This window comes from Psittacula echo (genome assembly GCF_963264785.1).
Source record: "Psittacula echo genome assembly, chromosome: 3".
NCBI lineage: Eukaryota > Metazoa > Chordata > Aves > Psittaciformes > Psittacidae > Psittacula > Psittacula echo.
The window spans coordinates 60,541,305-60,564,128 of NC_137736.1; the positions used below are offsets into that span (position 1 = coordinate 60,541,305).

A 22,824-nucleotide genomic window follows, 5' to 3' on the forward strand; every position below is an offset into this window, starting at 1 on the left:
TGCACAGCCAAATCTGTCCTAAACATTAACTGTAGTTGGACTTGTTCATAGAAAAGAAAAAGTGTAGGACACTGTTCTCTATACTTAAACATTGCTGAGTCATATAAATACAAATGGTAAAAAGAATCGGCTTATTTTAGATAACCACTGCAGGATGTTACTTGCCTCTCTCATACAGATCTCTGGGTTGAAATTAGGCTGAAAGGACTTTAAAATAGATTAAATTTCTTCTTAACAACTGTTGCAAGCTTCCCAGGATTCTCTGTGCCAGTAACATCAAGGATACACCCCCTAACATCCCTAGCAGGTCTCCTGGTGCCAATAAAACAATAAAAAAAGGCCGTGATAACAAACTTTGTCATATATATATGACACTTATCCACGATCATTAATTACCTACGGAGCCACCCTCAGCAAGTTTTCTGTACTACATGAACCACAGCTGTCAAGATTATTTGCAGATTACATTTTTTCTTACTTAAATAAAGCACAGCTGCGTCAACACGCACAAACTGTTGCGAATGGTCATAAAATCATCTGTACCAGAACAGCCAAGGGAAGAAAGATTAAACAGCGCCATAGCAATAGCACTATTGTTCAAGCAGGTCGGCATCACATAGGCTCTACAGTGTTGGTTACAGAAACAGCACAGCGGACTGTAAGGGGCCCAAACAACTGATGAAAGGTACAGAGTCTTCAAAGTCTTAGAAAAACACAAGTTTAATTAATAAATACAAAGAAACCTTGGCACACCCTTTCAAGAAACCCGGTGTTCTCAGCCTCTGAAATCCTGCAAATACTTCGAGGCTGAGACAAAAGGGGACTTGTCCAGGAAAAGATGTTCCATGGAGTTTATACTCTCATAAGCCAGAAGCTAACTTTATGAGAAGCTGAAAACAGGTTCCAATACTGCATTCCAGGTCATCTCAACATAAAATAAAACAAGGGGAAGGGGACAAACTTGCCAGAAGCATAATACTTAATGCTTTGCCTATAAACAGACTGCAGTCTAACATTTGGGGCGGATTTTTACAGAGTTAAAACACATTCAAGAAATATTTTTATTGCAACCCATATATCATTTTTTTCTTTCCTATGCTGTATTGAAGAATGCAATAAATGTGATTTCTTAGCAATATTTCCAAGAGTAGATTTAACCAGATTTAATTTCTGATTGCTACCTCAGAAAAAAGAGACAATGAACCACTTGTTCTACATATAATCAGCATCAGCTTCTCAAATAGTAACAACCAGAACTATGGTAAATCTGGATTATTCGATGTAATACAAGTATTTTATAAATGTGACAAAATATTAGCTTTGAAACAGCAGCAATTTTCTTTACCAGAATTGAAGAAATGGAAAGCATGTCATCATGTAATGCTTCCCACTGAGCTATGGAAATTTGTTTAACGAAATCAAAAATAACCCAGGTTTTTATTTCAGATTTCCATGCAAATGCACGGGAACACAAAGGCAATGCAACTGCCTGCAACAGAGAATGAGTGGTGTATTTCCCACAGTCAAAATGAAATTTGCAAACATGTCATTGTTTGTGGGGGTTTTGTATTTTCACAATGAATTATTATTGAAAAAATGAGAAGTGATTTCTTTTTAAATAATACAGCCTGATGTTGTACTTCCAGTATCATTTAACAACCTGTGGCATTGCATAAACAGTATTTTTGGAGCAATATAAAGGGTTTCTCTCTCTCCCTCCTCCTTCTTCCATTATCTATCATTATTAAGCATTGGTTTTGCTTTGTGTGCTTTGGCAGACTGGATATATCAGATTTAATTGGAGAAAGTCTGCAAGAAGAAATTATTGAGAAAGGATATTATTTAATACTAGCCAGAAAAAAAGGAGATTAAACAAGAACTCTGATGTCTTGTACGTTTCAAGAGATTCTATTCCAGTCTTCCTAGAAAAGCTCAACTTCTGTTTTTATAACAAATAGCAAACATTTTAAATCTAACTCTGCCACCTTTTGCAGATATAACAAAATAATTGGCCTGAAATAATACCAGGGGGAAAGAGGACCCCTAGCTCTAAGCATGTCTTTGTATGTTTTAAGTCTTAGAAATTACCAATTACTATCTTTCTTATCTTTATATGAATGTACTTTATTTTTGAATCTACAGTTTTATTTGACTAGCAATCCCAATATTAAATCCAGACAGTAAATGGTAAAGTTCTTGCTGTATTTATAGCAGTACAGGTTTATATTACTGTTCTTGCTGAAATTCTAGCAGGATAAACAGGGCTTAAAACGTGCAGTTCATGCACAATTTTACTAAACAAAGAAATGCCATAGAGTTTAAATGGCTACCTTCATTTTTACCATCTAATATCTATTCTGACAGGCTTTTCATAACCACTCGAGCCTTCCTTTGTAGAGGAACACCTTGATCAAAGTCTTACAGCTCACTGAACAGTCTGAAGGTCTAAAAACCCCAGGACACACTCCTTGTGACCTTCCTGCACTGCTATTCAGAAGCACAAAGGAATCCCTAAATTGCTGTTGTTTTCCCTTAAAAACTCTGCATTTTCACCTGGCTCTCCAGGACACAGCCTCGTTATGTTTCCTGGGCTATTTTCAGGCAGGCAGCCGGCCCCAGCAGCCCTTCCCATTCTGTCCGGCAGGAACAACTCTGCTTCCTTGCCTATGAGAGGGACCCATCCTCACTCTCCATTTCTGGCACTAAAAGTCTATTTCAGAATCTGTAGAGATCTGTTATTTTTCAAGGCTGCTTCACCCTGGCAAGAAAAAGAAGCAGATAGCAGCTCTATCTGCATGCCTCATTTTTATTACTGGATTCATACTAAAACATAAACATAAAGGCTGAAGTGAATACTAAATTACACAGGATCTTTCAGCTGAACAACAGAAAACCCCTCAGAAACTAAACCTTGGAGGTGAAATATGCTTTTCATAAAAATCCTATCTACTCTTGCCTTGAAATATAGTTATATTTATACATCTCCCTATCATTAGATTTCTTACGCATTTACACTTACATTCTTTGCCTAGGAAGAAGGAATAAAAGCAGAGGTGATTGATGCTCAAATAAAGCCAGCCTTGCCGAGGAACTTTTCCTTTCCAACAGCAACAGGAATAATAGGTGATCAACTTCTCTGCTTCAGGGAAATTAAATCTGGATTCAAATTTCACCAGGGCTTCTCGGAACTTCTCGGGGTCTTCCTCCTGCTCAGCGAGCTTGCTGCTGGTTTCCTCTGCAATCAGCGCCTGAGTCCATAACGAGATAATGTATCAGGACAAAGCTATGGTATTCACACTCCAGCAAGTTGCTACAAGCTTACCTATTCAAATTTTAGTAACACAACTCTTTCTTGCACGGAAACTCAAGTTGATTTGCAGTTATCACAAATGGAGAAATTTCTGGGGTGTTTGCATCTCTCATACTGAATTCATTCAATCTGAATGCTTCCAAATCATGATTTCTAGGGCCCTATAACTTTTTCAATGACTGGCAGAAACACCTATTTACAATTTCACTGTGGCTTACGATTGCCGTCATTTGGTGTATACAGAGCAAAGGTACTGTTACAACTGTGCGTACTGACCAGTACTATTTTCCAATGAAGAGGCAATGCAGTGACATCTGTCAGCAAGTCGTAACATGCTTGGAACCATTAAAAACATGGCTTCAAGAATATTTACATAAATATAATTAAGTGATCAGAATGTGAATAGTGGTATTACAGCAAGGGAGTTAAGTATCACTCAGACTTAACTGCATGTTACAGCACCTGGTATAATTTGCAATTACCAAGCAGTCCTACTATGCCAAAAGTCCACAGCAGAGGCAGGGGGTCCAAAACCTGGATTTAACAATAATTAATGAAACCTGAAGAATTTTAAGTATGTGCTGTGCTGGGTAACAGCCACAGCATTACCAAGAGAGATTAATTGTATTTGAGCCTTTCAATGCCCTTAGACAAAGTGTAGGATAAACACTAAGATTTGCACGGTGATGTTTTGCCTCTCCATCCCCTTCTTCCCCAACTTCAGAGCCCTCTGAGATCACAGCAGCAGGGTTGAAATTCACCAGAAGCATTATTATTCCTACAGATTTCCCAGACCAATACAACGGGAGTATTGGGGAAGAGCATCTCATTAAAACTGTTAGTAAGGAAAAGCTTGCAGCAGAACCGGAGGTGCAGTGGTCACCAGCAAACCTGGACCCTGGACCATCACTGAGCTCCTCAGGACACCAGGTTTTCTGAGTTTTACTGCACATGCCATTGTTATTTGAAATGTGGTCATTAGTCACCAAATTCCTTTACTTTTAAAATTCTTAGGTATCCAAAAGGACACTCCTTTCTGCAAGCCTGTGTCCAGCCCCATAACCCTCACTGCAGTGCCCTGCCATGACTCCCATATCCTGCAAAGCCATCACCAGTTTCCATGCCAGATCCATATGATGCAGGTGATACTGCGCAGGGCCTTGTCCCCTGTCCCCGTGCTGTGGGGACTGCGTGTTTAAACCACAACAGGAGGTTTAGAAGGACAAAACCAGATATGAATGACAACAGCTTCATGCTATTATTTCTAATGAACCTGTACTCATGCAGGGAAGGGTGAAAGTAAGACAATTTCCTTACCTTCACTTTCCCTTTGACAAAACTAACAATATCTTCTTTATTGTCAAACACAGACAAAGTATGGAGCAAGTTTTGTTCCAGCCATTCCCAGTGCTGATTTATCTCCTCTGCAGTGGCACCTAGAAAAGCAATAAGTAATGTATTGAAATTCATCCTACGAAATAAAATTGAAAGGAAGGAAAGAAAGTAATGAAACACACTATTTCATAAATTCATTACGAGAAACTGAACTTTCAACCTCAAAATTCTTGGTAGCAAACAGGTCAAAAAGGTCTCATTCACAGCCGTATAGTTAGAGAAAAACAAAAACCTCATTGTTTTACAGAATTAGTCTTAGTGCTTTTAGTTTTATCTTCTCAAACACTTTCAGCCAGCAAATGCTGCATTAAAAGTTGAAGCAGAAAAACCAGCAAAACTTCATCCTGAGCTGCCAGAGTGCAGCTTATTCTGACACCACGTTCCTTAAGTAGCCACTGGAAACCTTTGATTTACGTCCTGTTCTGATCTTCCTTCCTCCCTCCCTCGGCGTGCACATGCATACACACACCATCCACCCACGTGCATGCACACCCTTTGAGAGGAATATACATGGTCATGATCTGCATCCTATTTGAAAAGCTCTCTAAAGTACCTAAACATCAAAGAGTTTGCTTCAGAAACACCTACAGGGTCTCAAGAGCAGTCTGGGGAAGAAATACAGTGAACACAAAATCTCGGACAAACAGATTTTCACCTCTTTAAGGCTTCCTTCTCTAAGGATATATTCGAGGGTTTTGCTGTTGTTGTTTTAAATGTAATGTGTTCACACTAACTCCAGAAATAATATTTGAGTCACCACCTATTTGCTTTGGCTCTCTCTGTTTGAAACTGAACTGTCACTGCACAATACCATGACAGAAGAGTCAGATCAAGACAGGCAACATACAGGGCAATCTGGCCCCTCCAGATCTTACTGGAGATTAAACATTATAGGTGAAAAAGTAAAGGCCACAAAAGTTGCTTTTCCTAGTGCCTCGCTAGTGGAAGAAACAAGAGACATATAAATCACAGATGGATATGATAATAAAATGAATCTCAAATAGAAGACCCATTTTCTCAAGATTTTATCTGTGTGTACAAATAAAATGTTTTAGAGATGCAACATGTTGCCTCACAACAAAAAAATGATATATGTAGCCAAGGATTTTCCACTTTCCCCTGCTCTGTTTTCCATGCAGAATGCCAACTGGCAGGGAAACCTTCCAAGCTTTAACTTCCTTGACAGGAAGGTCTTGTGATGGAACTTCATAAATATTATTAATCAAGGTCAAACAAAAAAAAATCATGAAAGAAGAGACTCTTTGATGCCCTTTAGGTAAAGTAAACAAACTGTATCAATGGTTAAGAACACCAGAAATACAGTAATTTTATACTAAAATGGCTGCACAGAGCAAATACTGAATTGAATTTTTATTTCTGAGCAACCTAAAAGATACCAATCGTATGTGAGTGCTGGTGGGCTCCTCTTGTGAAACAGGCCACGAGCAAGAAGCTTTTCACAGCAGCATCCACACTGTTCACACTGCTCTGAGCCTGGGATCTGGCAGTGGCCTTCTCCCAGGGGATCCTTATTCCTCTTCCTGTGCCAATGCTCTGCATAGCATTTTATTCCACCTTTTACCCGTCTTCTTCATGTGCCTGTTTCAAGTGTATATGCAGTTTAACCACAGCCTCGCTCCTCTTAATCTCTTCTTTAAACTCACTCTTTGCCAATCCCTTTGGCTCTCCCTCTCCCAAAAGTTACTTCACTTGTTTGGGACTTGGGGTTTCTGTTTTGTCCACAAGCCTTCTGAAAGGAAAACTGTAAGTGACTACACTGAGGCTGAGGTTAACCTCTTTTTTTTCTCCTGTACTGGTATAACATGATTAACCATCTGGATTGAAACATCTCTGCCAGAACAGCCGTGCTGGGCAGGGACCAGACTTCCTAGCAGCCCTCATTGATTTGCAGAAGATCTGACCCTTACACATGTATTATCATTTAAGCCTACAGCTCCTGGAACAGAGGACTGCCAACGTACGATTACAAAATGTCATTTTAATTAACAGCCTAATGACATGATGACCATCCCTAATGAAGTTACACCAGGAGACTGGCAGGAGCTCCTGGAGCTGCTCCTTGTCCTTGCTGTATTATACAGCAGGGACCTTAATTTGACTCACTGCTTCTCCCAAATCCAGTAACAAAACTCTTAACACCCTGTTTGAGCAAAGCACCTTGCTCAGAAAGGCCAGAGCTGGGCAAGCAGCGATGGCCACTTCTGCACAGGGAAAATCCTTCCAGCTTTCTAAGATCAGGTGATGCTGTTCTCCCAATTCCTATTGCCAGCACCAGCCAGAAACAACGTCTGCTACCACGGTTCTTCATTTCTGTGCAGCAATGGCAACCATGTACATCCTACCCACGCAGCATACAAAACAGAGCCCTCTGCTTTCTGTTCTGTTGATATGAATCTCATTCTCATTTTTTTTTTAATGTTTTTTTAGAAAACATTAAATCAGGTAAGTTTATCTCAACAAAAATCCTGAACCATTCCAACCAGGCAAGTTTTTGATTTGTAGTTTCTTTAATATAAAAAATAACCCCTGTGGACAGTAAGAGGCTGGACAAGGCAAGGATCAGCCCCAGGAAGGAATTTACATATATTCAAACGATCAAAAAGCTCATGACAGCAACACTGGGTTTACTTTCCCAGTGAAAGCCACCTGACTTCATAGAGGACTGTAAGCCTCTGATGATTGTAAGCACAAAGCTCTTAAATTCCTCCATGAGATGGCATTGTTTAAAGAGGACGAGGCAGGGATAGATGCAACTGCATAGAGCAATTGCAAAACAAAGAAAACCTAGCCACAACAAAAATAGCACAAACAGACTTTACGCAAGCTTCTTCAGACAAATCTGGCACAAGGAAGAATTCCCAGTATTAATGGGAAACACGCAGAGGGATCTCTGCTGAACTAAGGAATAAATGCTGAATGAGAACGTACAGAGGAAGGGGGCAAATATATAGATTGCCCTTTCCATCTACGGGACTTCCATATCAAACACTATCAGCAACATGTCAACACTTACATTAGCTAACTATTTCATGGCTTGATATATGTAAGAAACGGTAGGGTAGAACATTCTCAGTTGGAAGGGATGCACAATGACCATCTAGTCCAACTGCCTGATCACTTTAGGCCTGACCAAACGTTAAAAGTATGCTGTTAAGGGCATTGTCCAAATGCCTTTAAACATTGATAGGCTTGGGACATTGACTGCCTCTCTAGGAATCCTGTTCCAGTGTTTGACCACCGTCTTCGTAAAGAAATGATTCCTAAAGTCTAGTCTAAACCTCCCCTGGTGCAGCTTTGAACCATTCCCAAAGGAAAACCTGCTGTAAATTTCAGTGCTAGGATTTTATAGGCTGGAAAAGAAGGGATAAGAACAGCCCTGCAGACTTGCCAAGCAAGAACAGTTTAATGGAACAAAAGCACTCAGGTGGTCTTTACTGTGCCATGGCAAGGTTGCTGCAATTCACATCATTATCACTGTCCTAAAGATGAGCTCGACCTTTAGAAGTTGCAGAAACACTGCAAAAGGGATTAGGGCACAACAGACCAGGCAATTAGACATTCTCCCATGACAACTTTATCTCCTAAATCATGTAGCATCTTCCAAATGTTCCAGTCATATTTCATTATACCAACTGCAGGAAGACATTTCACGGTAAGCAAGTAAAAGCCTAGACTGGTGAAAGCCTAGAATAAGTGGTTCCTTGCTGTAAGGAGCTATTACTGATGTAGGAAAAGATACGCTTATGAACAGACCCACACTACTTTGCAAAAGAGAGAAAATTAGTACATAACACCCTCAGCTAAACAAGCTTTCTATAGAAATGTAATGCTTCTAGTTAACACTTTTTCATAATTCCTATCTGGACTTTAAACCAGAGATTAATTTGGTAGTAAAACAAGCTATAGGCAATAGCTTTCCACACACACACTACTAGCTGGGGTTACCTTGAGCTTCTTGGACATGCAGACACTGACCATGCTCAGAATCAGTTTGGGGTTTTCCGTCTGTGACTCACCAATAGCTATGGCCCAGTAAACTTCTGATCCGTTCAATAACTCACCACATGCAATGGCAGAGTAAACCTGTGAGCCTGGAACTTGAAGTAAAATTCGAAACGGAGCAACACGTGCATTAGAGTCTAACACGGCATCCAGGGCACCAACCAGGCGACCTGCAAAGAACAGGAGGGAGGGAAGAGAATTAGCACCAACTTTCACTTCTGCTGCCAGCAAGTCTTTTCATGTCTGAAGCCGTAAAATTGAAATATAGAACATAATGATAATGATTCCTCTCCATTTTGTGCTGTGATTGTGCTCTGATGCTCAAAATGTGAAAGGGAAACCAGATTAGAAGATCAAAAGCATATGGAAATCTTTGTGTTTCTGGTTTTGCCTCATATATATGTATATAACCACAGAATTGAAGTGGAAAGACCTGAGGGCACCTTAAGAAGTTACCGTTCCAGCTCTGCTCTGAAGCTGGATAAGTAACACCTATGCCATAAGTGGTGTTTGTCTAACCTGTTCTTCAAAACCTCCCACAACCAAGATGCAACAACTTCCCCAGCAAGCCTCTTCCACCGTTTTCATTAAGTATTCTTACAGAAATAAAACTACCCCAAACAAACAAGTCAACCACCACAATCTTGAACTTTCTTGCTGGAAATTAATCCTACTCCCTGGAAAAGAGCAATTAGCCACGGGCATTTCTGATGTCAATGCTTGACATACTGAAAAAGTATCAGCATGGTTGCCCGCTCTTTAAACGATTTCTCTTTTTTTAAAGAAACCCAAATCACCTCATCTCTTCCTCATGGGTCACGTTCTTCAAACAGCTTATTGTTCTAGAGCTTAAACTGGAATCTCTCCAGCTCATCCCTAAGCATGGCACTCCAAACTGGACACGATGCTCACTTCTAGTGAAGTTTTAGCCATAAGAAGAGTGGAAAATCTCCTTCTGTTTTTTGCATACACACCACTGTATCCAAGAAAGCTTTCAGCAGTACCCACTGTAAACTGGCACTTCAGATAAATATAGGCAAACTCATTTTGGAGAGTTGGAGCAATTGCTGCCCCAAAAAAGACATTCCAGTCTGAAGGCCAGCTGCAGTTGCTGGCCTTTCTTGCTACCCACATCCCCACAGTCCCCCCTGCCAGCAGGCAGAACCAAGCTATGCATGAAAAAGTTATCCAAATGCCATGATTTGCAAGCTAGCATACTAAAGTAACTCCAAATTGGTTTACAACACCTACAAATAGCGATTCAGAAGCAGTTTTATATTCAGTTCCTTTATATTGTACATCCTGCAGAGAACGGTGGCAGACAGCAGGGAATGGGTCTACTATGTTTGCGTACATCACTAGAGTATCTAGGAAGTTTCCTGCAATACTATATTTTCCCTTTGCACATGTTAATTTCTCCAACCTGTTGTATTTTTGTTCCTTCACCATTAACCCAAAGCAAAAGGAACCAGTCTCAGCCTCCAAAAGTTTCACCGGCCTTGCAGTTTTTATAATTACATTCTCCAGTTCATCACCTAAGAGACTAATGGAAACAACCACCTACAAAGACCTACAAAGTCCTCATCTGAAATGCCTTCTCATTTGGACAACAAACCACCACTAATTAATTTGAATATGGCACAACAAAGCATCAGTATAACCATTTTCTAGTCTAGGAAGTGTAAGAAGCTCACGTGGAACAACATCAAAAACCTTCCAAGTACAAAGAAACTTACACCAAGTACTTCCTCCTTGCATTCACACACACTGTTGATCATGCTTTCAAAGCCAAGCAGAAGTTGGACACAACATGTTTTAAAACTGTACATGAGCTAACATTCAGCACCAGTTTGCTTCTCAGCTATAAATATATGCAGATATTATAAACATCTATTTAAAACAGAGACCTGAATTTGGAGATCAATAATACATACAGTATCAGAAAGCACTAAACACTATCCTGTAACTGTAAGAAAAAGACAAAAAAATTCATCCAAGTACAAAAGGTAGCAAATTATCCGTGTTCACAGAAAACAGAGCACCAACTTCAGCATGTGGTCTTCAAAACAGCTGGATTAAAGCCCATAAGATACCATCAAATGATGCAGAGAACGAAAACAGGGTTTAACTTTCAAATTTCAAAATACTTGAGACATTACAAGAAAGCAAAAGAAGAAGAAACTTGTGATGTGCTGAGCATGTTTTCCCCTGATGATAAATCTAGGAAAAAGATTTTGTTTTCATTTCACTAAAGTCATGGAAAAAAGTCAACTAACAGTGAGTGCTACCCAGATCCCAAGAGAAAGCTCAGTGATTTGTGAAATACTCTTTTTTTTAACCCCTCAGAAATCATGGGGAAAAAAAAAAAAAAAAAAGCACAAAAAACCAAACCAAAAACACACAAAAGTAGCTACAAAATTTTGGTTATACTTCTTAGCCTGTGCAAAATTAATTCCTTTTTCTGTTCCTGAATAACTGACCAGAAAAGCCAATTCCTCTTCTCACTGGTTACTTCTGCTTACAATTTCTATTTCGCTTACCAACTATTAAAAAGTTTCCTCCTTGCAAAGAAAAAAATCACCTCCCTTATCTAAACTACCCATAGCTAACATATTAACTAAGGATGACAAAGAGGAGACGGAACTAAGAATCAAAGAGAAGAAAGAAAGAGCAAGGTCACTGGGATACCTGCCAGAGTAAAGCCCAAGTGGCCTGGTCCCCCTGTGAGGGCTTCACAAAGGCACAGCAACCCTGCACCTAAATCACCCTAAGCCAATGCTGTGGTTGATACGGTGTCCCATCCTGTCCTGTCCCACCTCTGCCAGGAGGGTTTGCAGTGGGGCTGCTCGAGAAGACACATAAGGAGAGCAGGGGAACATAAAAGCAAGTACTACTGAAGTCAAGCAAGCACCAAGTGTGAGTTCTGTTTCATGTCTGGGTCTCATCCTACCCCCCTACAAGGCCACCAGCCATCAATGCAGGCTGTGCAGCAGTCCCCCTGATCATCACCTTAGTTTTCTCCTGCCAGACACAGGAGCCCATGCCTGTGATCTAGCACCTGCCCTTCTGCAGTGGTTCAGCAGCACATGAAGTTGATGCTTAAGTGCCGAAACATGGAGAGACTGACAGAGGAAAATGGGGAGGAAAAAGGGAATGACTAAGAGTGCATTTGCAGGAGCATGAAAAGGATTAATCACTAATAAATACACCCAGGCCTAACACGATGATTTAGTTGAAAATGTAGTAGCATGAAAATTACTCAAACTAGAGGCAGAATTTTTCCAATGTCAGTTGCCTCCTTTGGCTCCTTCGGAGTAACTTTCGAATCACAACACTTGCGTTAGGTTTCTCACTGAAGCATGGAAAAACAAACAACTTAAGTCCCTGAACAAACAAACAAGAAACTTTACACAGTACACTGGTTTTGAAACACGCTTTGAAACACACCTAGCTTGTAAGCAAGCACCTTCCTAACAATAAGACCTTGTTCCACAGAAGGGGCTCTTATAAAATAGGGCCTGTTTATAAAATAAAAGGGTCTCTGACTCTCAGGTACATATAAATTACATAAAGGGTCCCTGGCTCACAAGTTGATCCATCAGCATGCTTTCAGTAGGATGCAGCATATCACAGGCAACACTGAAACCATTTATACTACAGGACAGTCCAAAATTGAAAGGAAACAGAAGCAGAGGCGGGGGAAAGAGAAGAACTGCTACACCGGTTTCCCTCCCAGAATTCCCATTGTTTTTCTTTTTACTATATATGGGTTAAGATTTTTGGGAAGCACTTAAAACTAAGTGCCTCTTTCCCTTTAACAAGCCACTCCACCAGCTTCTCATCCGCTTTTTGACCTCCCAAGGCGCAGAAGTATTTCAGGAAAGCAGTTAACTGCACAGTAACTGCACTAAGGAAAGCTGCAGAAGTAGGTTTGCAAAGCCTCCTGCTAAAGACCATTGACGGAACATGGCAGGGTCCTCAAAAGGTCCAAGTTTCTTCATGCAGAAAGAATACTCCCAAGGTAAAATTCATATTCCAGTGTCAGGTGTAATGCACACTTCTGACAAAAATGGAGGGGAGGACAGAAGTGGAAACAGACACACTTCTACAGAAATTATATGCCTCTCCTCAGTAAATCAGATCACACCTGCTGTAAGCTGCATTTCAGGTAGAGGGAACATCTACCTGTACTTTTTCAGAGGTAAGTCTATAAAACGAACCTGGAAAACTCACCACAAATCCCACACTGTACTTGGTAGTTTTTATTTCATTGAAACATCTACTTTTGTGCACACTGTATTGCTTCAACACTGGAAACTCGAATACCTCTAAGTAAACCAGACCGTTGCACCTCTAATTGCAAATCCATTTTTATCAAATGTACATGCTTATTACGGATACAATAACACAAATAAACTGAAGCATAAAAGTTAGCAAGGAGCCATTTCAAAATCTGCAACAGGTAGGGAGTGTCTCCCCTTTACAGAGGTCAGCCTGTAACCAAAGGGGATGCAATGCACATCATGCACAATGAATTTGTTCGGCTTTTCTTCACAAGAAACAAAAATAAGTCAAGGATATTTCATAACGATTGGGTTCTCAAATGAACTATCACCAACGCACCACTCTTTACCTTTAGAGACATGGTTCCTTATACCCTCACAGGAAGATAAAAGGTCTCATTACAAGTTATCCTGTGCCATGTTCATAACTAATCTAGAAAAAGGAACATGTTTACAGTAAGTTAATCCAACACCAATTTCTCCTAAACGTACCTTATCTTTCAAACTAAAGAATGCAGGCTCCTTTCCTGCATCGGTCTTACTTAACCACATAGTATTTTTCTGAGACACTGGCCAGAGGGTGATTAAAGCTGAACTCTTAACTAAAAACTGGAACTCAAAAACTATCTGATATTTCCACCTTTTAGGACAACACTCAAGAAACGGTCAAAAGCACTAACAATTATGCCTGGCTCAACAGCACATGAATTAAGGCACCCTTTATACAGGGCAAAATGATTTCTGCTTACCTCCATCATATTTTAAAGACCTTAAAGGGAAATTTCCCAGAACTACTCAAATGCCTTCCCATAAAAGGGGTGGTCACTTCAGCAGTTAAGCCATGCTGTAAGGCAGAGGTACTTGGACTGACCACTTAAGTGTTCAGGACCAATTATTTAATAAAACCCTCAAAAAAGAAAACAAAAAGGCAAAAAGACAAAGCTGCTACTAATTTTTCTTTTTATTATTATTAAATGTTACCCTTTTAGCTTTACTTTCTTTTTAAATAAGATACCACAACCAGTGACTGTGGTTTCTACAATCAGATGGTAAGAAATTCTGATGGCATGTTTAAAACCTGGGGAGCAGCAGAAGAGATGTGCACATGGAGGCATCTATTCCCATCCATGTGCCACAGCCCTGAACCTCCTAAACCAAGTGCTTACATTCCCAAGACCAAAGGGATCACACAGAAGACAGAGTCCCACCTGTATCTCCTGTACCCTGGGGAACAGCTTTAGGCGCTGTACGAGCAAACTGACTACTGAAGAAGTCTGAAGCAGAGAGGAAGCTGTCCTTCCACTTCTCCTTGGTCTACCTGGAGTAAAGAAAAGACTTGAGGTTTCCACTGCACCTCAGAGCAGCACAGCTGGACAGATGTGCAACAAAGCCTGCCTTGAGAATATCTGCCAATAGAGCAATTCTGGGAAAACAGGCAGAGGATCACCACAGTACCCAGACCCAAACCAGTGTGCCAAGATGCTCAGCTCCTCCAAAGCAGAGGCTGCTCTCAGCTGCAGGCACCCAGCACTTTCAAGTCAGGGAAGTGGAGCACGGCGCAGTCCCTACGGACTGTAGTGACTCCTGCTCTACAAGGCCCTGCAGAAGAACAGTTGGTGCCTGTGCTCACCCGTATTGTGCCAAAGGTCTGTTTTAAATACTCCTACCTTTTTTTTTTTTTTTCAGACTAGGTTATTTTTGTAAGACAAAACCACCAAATTTATGATTACAGCCACAGCTCAGTATCCTGTCAGGCTCCCGCTTCAGTGCAAAGCCATGAAGCGTAAAGCATCCTCTGAATTCATAGAATCATAGAATCACAGAACAGTTTGGGTTGGAAGGGACCTTAAAGATCATCTGGTTCCACTTCCATGGGTAGAGACACCTTCCACTAGACCAGGTTGCTCCAAGCCCCGTCCAACCTGGCCTTGAACACTGCCAGGGATGGGGCAGCCACGGCTTCTCCGGGCAACCTGTGCCAGGGCCTCACCACCCTCACAGTGGAAGAATTTCTTCCTGATATCTAATCTAAATCTCTCCTCTGTCAGTTTAAAGCCATTCCCCCTTGTCCTGTCACTACACGCCCTTGTAAAAAGTCCCTCTCCAGCATTCATCCTCAGGAGCTCACTGCTGCTTTTCACTGCTGCTTGCTATTTCTGCTCCTCTGTCAGAAAGCTGAGGGCTGAAATTAAAACAAGCCCAGGATGCAAAACCAGTGCTATGACAACAACAATACTTCACTCAGAAGGAGAAAACTGGGAAGTGCTTTTTAACAGTACAGGTTGCTTCTCAGCTGATGCAGTTTTGCAAGGAGACTAAACAGCTGCAAGAGGCACACTAAGCTGCTCAGGCATGCTAATTGTGAGAAAAGAGCAAATCAAACAATTCGGATGATCACAAAAATAAACCTGAAGTTTTGGGGGTTTTTAGGACAGTGAAACAGAACTAACAGCTTCAATAACGCAGAATTAATCTCGGCTCTTTGAAGCAGAAAACAACTCCATATCCTGAATCCTAATTACACATCTTCACATAGTTCCCTCCAACTCACAGCGATTTGCAAACAATGAGTCTCACAATAGTCATGGTGTGCAGCAATTAGCCACGCTACAGGAGGCAAACAAACTGAAGAGCAGCCCACCACCAGGCAGCAGGACCCATTCCCTGGCCCCCACTATCCCTGTGCTCCAGCTGGAGGAGAAAGGTGGTTTTCATACCAACCAGGATAAGCTCAGCCTGCCAAAAAGGCACTCCCAGGATGGCACCAAATAGCAGGGGTTGCTCGCCTGGCTATGCAACGCATCTCAGGAGGTCTCCATAGAACCAACATCCTTGCCGAAAAAGGGATGGAGGGGTTATGAACCTGGCTTCCGCCAGGAGCCCTAGCTGGTGACCACAACCCCGTGGCTGGCCCAAGGCAAGACCCAGAGCTGAGATGCACTGAGGATTATCATTGGCTTCACCCTCACCTCTTACAGCCCTGCCAGACAGCACCACTCATCCCACAGGCACTGGGCATTACAGGCTGGGGTGGAGGCTTTTGAGCCGCACCAAGGTAGGATATGGCCCAGGACAGTGGGCATGAAGTTACTGCTGGCCAGCGGCAGCCATCAGCATGAATGTTTGGGGACACCTCTAGCTCTTTCATACCATCTTGATCTGATTTCTCTAAGAGTTCAAAACTCAGTTGCTACTTTCACCCAGGCCACCCTAAAATCCATGGGTTTGCTGCATAAACCCACCATCAGTTATGCAAGGCCACTAACGACAGCAGCTTTACACCAGCCACACTGTCTTCACTGAGTTTTGCAAAACCATATAGATAGGATTTGATACAACACAGCACCCATGAGAAATTATTTCTCATTAGGCTTCCCCTAATTTCACTGTGGACATCAGTATCCTACGGTCCCCATGACTCCTGCATCCTTGGGTGTGATGATGAGATCCTGCTCCTGCATCAGACCACTGCATGGGGAGCGAAAGACCACATCAAGGAAAGAGAAGTGAGCGAAACCATGCCTCGGCTCTCCCGAGATGGTAGAAACTGCCCCACAGCCCTTGGGCACTGCTAATTTCTCCTTGCCCTGCTTCCCTATGGGCCACTTCCCCAGGCGGGCACGCTGCCACGGCAAGGCTCTCACAGCTGCTTATCTGTCCTCTGCCGCCAGGCCAAGCCTATTTTCATAGCCCCAAAGGCTGCACAGCCAAATGCTTCAATTCTCATGTTACAAGTGAAAATACTTGAAACTATTTTCCACCTGACAATGGACAAGAAGGTGGGATAGTAGCTGCTGCTGCAGCCCTGTAAACTACTCAGACACAGGGCACTGCCTGGGGCAATACACAAAAAGTCCCTAATTTTTAGTGGGTGCTGCAATAACGCTGAGGAAACCAATCCAGTATTACTTAAACTGTGCCACCACAGACATGCTCAATGATTTTATAAAGAAGACATTTTTCCTGGGAGGGTGGTAAGGCCCTGGCACAGGGTGCCCAGAGAAGCTGTGGCTGCCCCATCACTGGCAGTGTTCAAGGCCAGGCTGGACAGGAATTTGAGCAACCTGGTCTAGTGGAAGGTGTCCCTGCCCACGGCAGGGGGTTGGAACTGGATGAGCTTTAAGCTCCCTTCCAACCCAAGGCATTCTGTGATTTTCCTGCCTTTTTCTGTGCCATCTGGCCTCCAGAACATGAAAATAAAAAGCCATCGTAGCTGCTCACTTGATTAGTGTTGCACAGGCTGGCGGTCACCCTCAAAGGAGACACAACCCAGTCCCATCTCTCCATACAGAGGTACATCCTCCTCTTTAATATAATGATTTAACCCAATGTTAGCATTTCAACACAAGCATCTGTGGTTTTGCTTTATCCATCTCAGCATGGCTGCTCCTTAGGAGCAGAAAACCCACCCCAGAAAGGCAAACAGAGGGAGCCATAGCAGCACACACAGTTCAGGAGGCAGGAATCTGGGTGCCTGGCTTTGCACGCAGCAGCCTGGCCCTCCTATCCTATCCCTCCTTCCCACTCATGCCTCTTGGAAACGCTGTAACGGAGAAGCCACCCTCCTGGGGAAGAGCTTATAAGCATGCATTCTCCTTAAAAAATCTTACAGTAAAATAAGGAGATAAAAAAATAAAAGGAGAAAAAAAACCTGCTGATCTGAATTCCAGTTGTGGGCAAGGCTAGATAACATTTTGACAAGATTCCAAGCTTTCAGTGAAGTATTTGGATTTCCCCCTCTCCTTGTGCAAGGCTTCAGAGAGCTCTTCCTTAAGAAAACAAAAACATGAATGCAGACAGTGAGCATGACCAATATCCTTTATTAGCACCATTACTGTGGCGTCTTCCTCTCCACGATCCGCTGCACTTAAAATAAGAGCACTTCTTTTTTTCCCCCCCTTTTTCTTCTTAATCAGAGCTCTGATTGAGCCTCTGCCTATCAGCATCTCCTTTTGGTATCTTGGACAAAAAGGCAAGCTGTTTTGAAGACTGTATTGGGACAGATCTTTTAATATGATCCTATGAACACAGTACACACTTTGCCTTTCACCCCTCCAAACGTAAAAAAGCTTATCAGTATATCCATTTCATTCTCTACAAAAAATCAGTCTTCACCATGTATTTGACACTCCCTTGCTACAGTGTAATGAACAGGAGCAAGGTAGATGGATTCCCTGTTTAAGTCACAGGAACCCCCAAAACTCTGTGGTCCCTTCACCGCCTCTCTCTGAAGTACACTCTATTATGAAATTATTTGCCCAGTCTTTTGGAGATGTACACGGCTACTAAAAGCTAATGTACTTACAATGATTACAGTACTGTTTGGACTCGAGAGTATGAAAGAGTAGCAAAAGATCTTTTGCTTTTTTAATTTCCAGAAAAAGCCATTATCAATAGCCTTTTTACTGTATGCATTAAAAACTAAAATCTAAGACAGGGGAAAATAAGGATGAGAGCTCTTATCATGTAACTGGTCACATCTCCATTCACAGCCAAGAGGTACTCTATAGATCAGTCCGAAAGCTACCACCCTGCAAAAATTTTACTTAGAAGAAATAAAATTCTGAGATGGGAGTTACTCCAATTGCTGGCATATAGCTCAAGGAAGTGTATTTATCACACATAACACATTTATTTATATTAAACGAATAATAAAGGTCAGATTCATATACAGAAGATGCTTCTTTTTGCCAGTGTATTGTATTTAAAGTTGTGAACCATAAAGGTTTATATGAGATGAAGGAGAAATCCATTTCTTTTCAAAATGTTCATCCTCTGCAAGTTGTAAACGACGTAAGACCACATCCAGCTTAGAAAGTGCCCTTTCATCCAGCTGAAAATGAAGGCTCGGAAAACAGTAAGGGGAAATAACGTAACTAAATTAAAAACACAAGTAAAACAGGAACAAGACAATTTTTATTGATCGACTTCAGGCAAGCACTTAAAGCAGCACAGTATCTCAGAAAAAATGAAGACAAAAAGCTACTTGAAACAAGAGTTCATTTTAAAGTTTTATTTCACCTTATTTTAAAAATGGGAAATTTACAAGTATTTAAAAGAATCTTAAGTGGGTTTTTATGTACTAAGAGTGTGCGATGTGAAGTACTATGTAAACAGCAACTGCAAAGCCAGCTGCTTGGGAAGAGTGGAAAACCACTCTCAGTCCAGTGCTTGTGATGAAATCATTCCTAATACCTCCCAAAACAAGTGGTTTTGCTGTCAAAATTCACAAAACTAATCTAATCAAACAGGAAGGTGAGTGAGGCTTTCAACATCCCCTCATAAAAATGAATGTATTGATTCACTTACAGGCTAAATCATCTTGCTGTATTCTACCATAAGGAATTTTACTGTATTTTTTACTACCATGCCAGCATCTCAAGCTTATCATTAATATATAATCTCAGAACTAAAGATATCTGCAAGTACCAAATCTAACCAACTTTGACCTGTTAATCATGCCTACATCACAAGCCTTTTAGTGGGGATAAAGAGGCCTCCAATCATGGGGAAAAAAATCCCAAACCAAATCAGACCAGAATCAACAGAAAATGCTGAGCTAAATTTTTTTTTTTTAAATCTGTAACTTAAAATTAGTTTTAAAATTAGTAAAAAAAAAAAAAAAAATCAATTCAGTTTCTATAAAGTATTTCTAAAATATTATCCATTTCCTTCCTAAGTCTCTGACCCAAAAGAGCTCTCAAGTAGAGATCCAGGTAAACTGCTAAGCTAAACATTTACTTGAAAAGCATATCCCTCAGGAAGACAGAAACCGGGATGACACTGGTCAGGTAATGAAGAGTTAAACACAGCCTCCATCATTTTTTTGTACCCACTGCTTGCAAGCCCAGCCTGGATTCAGTCACTGCCCTAGGACGCAAATTAAATAACAGTAGTAAATACAGTCTCTTTCTTACAAACATCTGCTCCGAGTCCAACTGAAACACAGCACTCAAAGAAACAGATACGGAAGAAAAGAGCTTTTGTGTGAGAGATCTTCTGTAGCCCATCCTTCAGCAATTAAATCCACATAAAATATACCCTCCAGCTGTGCTAACTTACACTTACATAATGGACAAAATGCCCTGGCAAGGAGAGAGAAGCATCCAAGAAGAAAAAAAGACACAAAAATATGAGAATACGGCCACAAAACATTTGCACTGAACCTACATGAGGACGTGTCATAGTAACAGGAGGGGCAGCTCAGGCATTGCACCCATCCGCTCTGTTTAAAGCTAGTCAAGTCACGGGTGGTCCACTGCCCCATCTACACTCTTTACTTATGAAACCAGGTCTCCTGATGGCTTTGTTCTGCTGATGCCACCCGGGTCTAACACAGCCTGAGGATATGCAGCTTCCTCCTCCTCAGTGGAGGAGCTATGAGATTCTCTCTTATCATGGCACTTGCTTTCACATATAGGATCTTCACATCTTTGAATCTTCTACCTTTCCATCAAACGTAACTGCAGTGGCCAGGGTTCAAGTTACTAAAGGGAAAAGAAGAGAGATATGGAGATTTTTCTCACTTAAGCTTTGCTTCCACAGTAAAACAAAATCTTCTAACTTATGGCTCTACAGCTTGGCAGACCATATCTGAAATACGGTAGTGCTGAACTGCCCTTTGTCTGTTTGGAAAGGGCAGGTACTAGTAAAAGTGTCTCTATAGCCATGTAAAGCAAGAATCAGGAGGTAAGCTTTGCTCTGAAAGCAAACAGTTACCAGCAAAGCCCAACTGTTTCTCAGCGCAGGTCTCCATTTCACTTATCCCAAGTAAAATCCGAGGGAGGAGAAAAAAAAGCTATCCATCTAACTCCAGACATGCTCTGTGCTCCCTCACACTTGCTTTTTGGTTACAGGACTCTAATTTCTAAGCTCTTTTAAATACAAACATTTCCAAATGTTTTATGAGACTGTCAGAATTTACAGTTCCCTTTGAAAACATTGCCGGAGACAGAAGCAGCTTTCCTTTGCCAGCCAAGAGATTTGTGCAAGCCCGTGCACTGTAGATTCAGCAAAATGATTCACCTGAAACTTAACCAGAGAGAAAAGCTGTTTGTTTGGTTTAAGCTTGCAGATTTCTGCCTCGGAAAGCTCAGGCGCGAGGAGTTAACGTTTGTGGATCTGAACCTCATGATTGCCCTGGACCTAAATCAAGCAGCTGTAAACAGCTATTTTTAACTCTGAAAATTAATCCACATCGTCCTTACAATCACAAAAGACTGGGTTATGACTTCCACACAGGCAGCAGGGGAAAATATGAGCATAAACATTTAACTTGCTGGCGAAACTTCCATTAACTATACCAGTTAACTATACCAGTTATTTCAATAGTAACACAGTGACAACACGGGATCAACCATGCCACAATTAAGTTCTGTGTTCCTTATGACTCCACATCCAGGAGAAGCTCCAGCAGACAGCAGTATTATCAAGTGGCAAGGGTCAATGGTTCGGGAGCAAAAGGTCTTCATAAAGCAAACACTCCCTTTGAAAATACCCAACCATCTCTTCAAATATATGACCCACCATTAAAAATCCTCATTATAAAAAGGTGCAAAACAACTTCATTTGCTTTTAAATAAGAATTACACTGTTAAACTGTATTAATTCTTCAAAGTATTGTCTGTTTGCATTCAGATACTGATGTCTTTGAACCAAAAGTCTGGCCCAGATTCCTTACTCGGTTACTCTACAACATCAACGCCCGAGTATGATAAGCGCAAAAATAAGTCGGAATCCACTTTTCCACAACGCTGAACTGACAACCTCCTTCCCGTAATGTCTGTATTGGCCAAAAGCCGTACGTATACTTATGACTCTATTATATATAGGGGGGAAGCCGTGCTTCAGCACAGCTCGCGGCCGGTCGCGGGGGGCACAGCCCGGCTGGGGTGCCTCCGGCAGCCCCCTGCCGAGCACAGCGGCCTCGGCTCCATCCCGGCACGCGTTTCCGCGGCCAGCTCCGCAGGGAGCGGGGCCGGCCCGATCCCCCGGCGGCTCTCCCCAGCGGGCTCCGGGCCCCGAGCTCGCCCCTAATCGCACTGAAGAAAGCCACCGGGAGGCGAGAAGGGAAGTAAAAATAGAAGTGGCTTTCGCGGTGCTGGAGGCTACAGAAGCACGAAGCTACTCCCGAGGCAACTCGGGGGAAGCGGGGCCGCTCTCACGGCCCGGCCGGCGGCAGCCTCCGCGAAGGGGTGAGATCCACGCTGCCCCTCGCCCGCCCCGCACTGTCCCCCAAGCAGAGCCGGCCAACCCAGGGTCCCCGCCGCAGTCCGAACAAAGAGGCCGCTCCCGCCTCCCGCAGCCCGCCCCACCGGCGGGTCCCCCAGTCGCGGCTAAGTTCCCGCGGGGCAGAGCGGAGGCAGGGGGGGACCCGCTGCCCGGCCCGGCGGCCAGCCGAGGCCCCCGCGCCACCAGGTACCTGTGAAGCGGCCGCCGCCGTCTCCGTGGCCCCGACGCCGCTGCAGGATGAAGTAGCCGCTGCTCTTCTGCGTGACCCACAGCTTGAGGGCGTTCTTCAGCAGCACCTCCTCGGGCTTCAGCCACATCTTACCCCGGTCCGGAGCGCTCTCGCACTCTCTATGTCCTCCCCAGCGAGCCCGCCCGCCGTGCCCTCCACCCTTCACCGCCGCACCGCGCCCCGGCCGCCCAGGTCACATCGCCCCCCGCGGGCTGCGCGCCGCGAATCTGCCTCCCTCCGCGCGGGCCCAGCCGCCGGGGAGGGGCGGAAGGCGGAGCCCGGGGGCGGGCCGCCCTCCCCGCGGAGCAGGGGGCTTTGTGCGGTGGAGGACGCTGCGATCCTAGCCCGGCACT

General features: G+C 42.8%; 1 protein-coding gene across 1 annotated transcript in view; it reads right to left on the reverse strand.

The window, feature by feature from the left end:
* Nucleotides 1-22,559, reverse strand: part of TBC1D8 (TBC1 domain family member 8) — a gene marked incomplete at both ends in the record, with an annotated part of 48,571 nt that extends 26,012 nt beyond the window's left edge. Inside the window, 4 exons of the mRNA XM_080613531.1 lie at nt 3,020-3,248; nt 4,628-4,746; nt 8,743-8,898; nt 22,433-22,559. Of these exons, the coding sequence (XP_080469657.1) occupies nt 3,020-3,248; nt 4,628-4,746; nt 8,743-8,898; nt 22,433-22,559 (631 nt within the window). The remainder of the gene's footprint in view (nt 1-3,019; nt 3,249-4,627; nt 4,747-8,742; nt 8,899-22,432) is intronic.
* Nucleotides 22,560-22,824: the final 265 nt, after the last annotated feature.